The sequence below is a fragment of the Temnothorax curvispinosus genome, unplaced genomic scaffold, assembly GCF_003070985.1.
Source record: "Temnothorax curvispinosus isolate PA1 unplaced genomic scaffold, ASM307098v1 QBEX01003939.1, whole genome shotgun sequence".
Classification (NCBI taxonomy): Eukaryota; Metazoa; Arthropoda; class Insecta; order Hymenoptera; family Formicidae; genus Temnothorax; species Temnothorax curvispinosus.
In genome coordinates, this window is record NW_020213719.1 from 120,178 (window position 1) to 124,011 (window position 3,834).

A 3,834-nucleotide genomic window follows, 5' to 3' on the forward strand; every position below is an offset into this window, starting at 1 on the left:
TCATTTATTTCATTCGATTATTTTTAATTTTAAATATTTGTCGAAAATGTTTTTTGAAAATGTATCTCCACACTTGATATACATACATATATATATGTATGCTAAATTATTACATGACACAACATTAGCATGCAGGGAAAACTAAGAAGGTAATAAGAAACGCACTTTGAATCCGCATCGATGTAATTTAATTGGTGCAGTCGATCGCGTAAAATCGTTAAGTCGCAAATTTATCGCAGGACCATTAGGGCTTTGTGAGGACGCAGGAGAAAAAACCCGAGAAAAGTTACGTATAGAAAGTCGATGGGCGATTTGATCCTGCTGTAATATCAGGATCACGGTACAGGTTCTTATTTATTGAACACGAAAGAATTCGGCCTATTTTTTGGCTTCTTCGCGATAAGAATAACGTGGAATAGATGCAGGTCGCCCTAAACCCTAAGCATCTCCTCGTGCGAAGAAATCGACCGGAAAGCGATGAAACTCGCTATAGTATCTGATGCTGCAGCAGTGTCTCGAATTCTCCCGAAATCTGGATCACTTTGTTACAATATTCAGGCATCGTAACGGTGCCAGGTACTACGACTGGCCGCGGATCAGTGCACGATCGTCAAATACCGAACTCCGACGCGTCGCCGAGAGATTACGCGCGTCTTCGGGATGTGGTTACCAATTCGTGGGTATCGTGCCGTGAAATACGCTTCTCGGCGCTCAACAGGCGAGAATTTAGGACGACGATTCGGTGCCGATAACGTTATGCGATACATGCAGTTGCACATCACGTATCGGAACGCGATCGTGTGACTCGTCAATCTTGGCGATTGATGATGCGGGGGTCCATTTACATTTCCATTTATCCCGTCTCGCCGCATCGACTCCGATAACACTTTGATAGTGAAACGCTTTACAACACTGGCAGATATATCGCATGCTCGAAATCTACTAAATATTAATTCGGTCATGAATTTAGTAATAAATTGATGTTCCTTCAAAAAGTTTGATAAGAGATTATTTTCTAACTTTCATCGATGTTGAAGCGACCATCTCTCGCATTGTAATGTATAACATTCCCGAGTAAGAGGACATTCGACACGTTTCATATATATAAGTTATACGAAAAGGTCGCGCGATAAGATTTATTCCGATTTAGAAAGCTAAACATATAAATCTATTTCATCCTCGCTCATGTAAGTCCAAATCTATGAAAGTTGTTTTTTAGATGCTAATCTACGAAAGCCAACTTTCGAAAGTGTGTGTATATATATGCAAAGGAAGAACGGTAATTTTCCATAAGAAACTTGTTTATGGGTCATCAATGTGTCCAGGAGATGATAAATTATTCGACTGGAAGAGAGTTGCATAATATTTAATTTATTTACAAAATTACAATAAATTATATGTCGGAAGTGGATCGATACGATCTTATCGAGCCGAGATCAAGAATCATAATGATCAGTGGATAATGTTGAAAATCAAGACTGTTTCACGCCTGACGATTATTAACTCTGATTCAGCAAAAAATACCGACGAAACATTTTCTGACGGGAAATTATAACATCAATTTCGTCGAAACGTACACTGTAACATTCGTAGTGTCAAATTATACTCAATATGAGTCATTTTTAACGATATAGGTTGCCACTGCTCCTACTCAATGTCGTTAATTTAACTGAAACAATGTTATTTTAAACCAGTGTTAAAATAATGGAGTTAAAATAATACCGTTTTGTGTTAAAATAATAAATTTCGACACAGACATGGTAGTTAAAAATGTTATTTAACTCAAGGTAATGGTTTAAATATCGTCCTTTAATATATATTTAACAGTTTAATATTTAACACCGTAATAAAATACAAAAAATTAATTCCAAATATAAGAGTATAAGAAAAATTCGTCATGATTTCTTTGTGCATAGCAAAAATTTCGGTAATGCGAGAATTAGTAATACGGAGATCAAACATTCCTTTCGAATACGACCGATATTAAATAGCCGAGGTATTAAATAAACGTGTAATCGCTGGGGTGCAGCGAGATATGCGTATTGTTATCGACGTGTCCAAGAAATACAACGATTGAGCAGTGCGCCGTGTTGCAGGAATCCAAATATATCCTAATCAAACTAATAATTTTCGATACATTTTTTCGATAGCTCAATTCCAAGTACAACGGTGTAATTTAACGACTGTCATCCATCGTCATCCAAAAGCCGGTTGCCTGTGAAATTAATTAGAATATACACTGTTTAATACACAGCAATTGAGCGTCAGCTATTCGTTCACAAGCCTCTAAGCTTTCCTGTCGCGTAAACCAGAACGAAGCGATCATACCGTATCCTATTACGTCGTCGACGTGACACTTGCTACATCAACTGCTGAAATAATACCATCTTGAGCATGCAAATATGCTTTCGCGCGCGAGATATTACATCTAGATATTAAATTATATGAGCTTGGAACTACTATAATAAATACAAGATGGATAACTTGCATGCAGTTAAATTCGTACCCGAGAATACATTCCTTAACGAGTATAATTATCATCAAACTTATTTTCAAGTTGTCTGATAAACAAATATACTGTATCTTTAAGATGTAACAATATATTCCTATAAAAATACAGAAGAGGTAATTGCTTCACGCAGAGAAACTATTATCACATTACGATCTACATATGACCTAGGCTGCGTTAAAAAAAGAAATTTGATTTTATACAGTCTATCGTGAATACCTGTGACAAAATACTGTGCGAAGACGTGATATATAAAACGAGTGTACAATAAAAGAGATTCAAATCGTCCGTAAATATATATAATAAAAAATAAAGCCCGGTACTCATCAACAAACTCATTTTTTCCTTTTGTCGCAATCAGTCGTCTTTTGAATTATCAGTTTATTTCGCTGCCTCGTTACTTTGGTCGTCGATCGAGTATTAGGCGTGATTTGTTTCAATCCTTGCTGCAAAGCTCTGCACGGACTAGCTGCACGTGGTGGCGTTGTACCCTTGAGAAGAGCTTCGACGTCCGCCAATCGTTTCTTCAGCGCTCTATTCTCCTTTTTGAATCTCACAAGCTCGGAATCTTTATCCAGTCGTTCGTAACCGGAGCTGCTCGTCTCCTCCGCAAAATGCCTGAACACGTGATGCAGCTTGTCTTCGTACTGCCTCTGCATCAAGATCATTCGTTTCTCGGCTTCCATCAGCCGCCAATCCTGATTCGCAATGTGAGCCTCGAGCTCGGTTATCTGAATCTCCAGACTTTTCGAACTCTCCTTCAAGTCGATTACCTTGCGGAAATATTTCATAAATAACGTTATTATTTCACCGTGAGAGAGTTTCTTCAAGCGTTCCGTCAGCATTCTCTCGCCTTTCTCGCGTTGGGATTGATTCTCATCGAAATCCTTCCGTCCACAAATCATCTCGTTCTTGTGCTCGATCATCGCATCGATAGCTTCGATGGTCTCACCGCATTCTAGCAGTTTACGTTCCTCGACCGTCGTCAGGGTTCTCTCCTTTTGGAACTTCTCGTCTAAATCGCATTTCTCATCCACCAGACAGTCCCGAGTGCGCCTCAAATTTCTAATCTCGTGCCGTAATGCTTCTTTCTCGTCCATGTCCGCGGTTCTCTCTAGATCCATAGATTTCTCTTTCAGAACGTGGTCCAGATGAGATATCCTCGCACTAACGTCCAGCAAATTCTTCATCTTATCCGAGCAATCGGTCTTCGATTTCGTATTGTGTTTCTCATCCTCGCTCTCCGATTGCATTTCCTTCAACTTGGACGCAGTTAGATTATATTTCTCCTCAAGTTCACGAATCTTTTGCTGATCTTTAGCCAG

At 38.9% G+C, this 3,834-nt stretch overlaps 1 protein-coding gene across 2 annotated transcripts in view; it reads right to left on the reverse strand.

Annotated features, from left to right (window-relative positions):
- Nucleotides 1-2,836: 2,836 nt before the first annotated feature.
- LOC112453027 (kinesin-like protein costa) overlaps nucleotides 2,837-3,834 on the reverse strand; it is a 3,563-nt gene continuing 2,565 nt past the window's right edge. Inside the window, exon 3 of one of the 2 annotated variants that reach the window (XM_025013569.1) lies at nucleotides 2,837-3,824. In XM_025013569.1, coding sequence (XP_024869337.1) covers nucleotides 2,845-3,824 — 980 coding nt within the window. In that variant the 3' untranslated portion in view covers nucleotides 2,837-2,844. The other variant, XM_025013567.1, reaches the window with a different exon arrangement.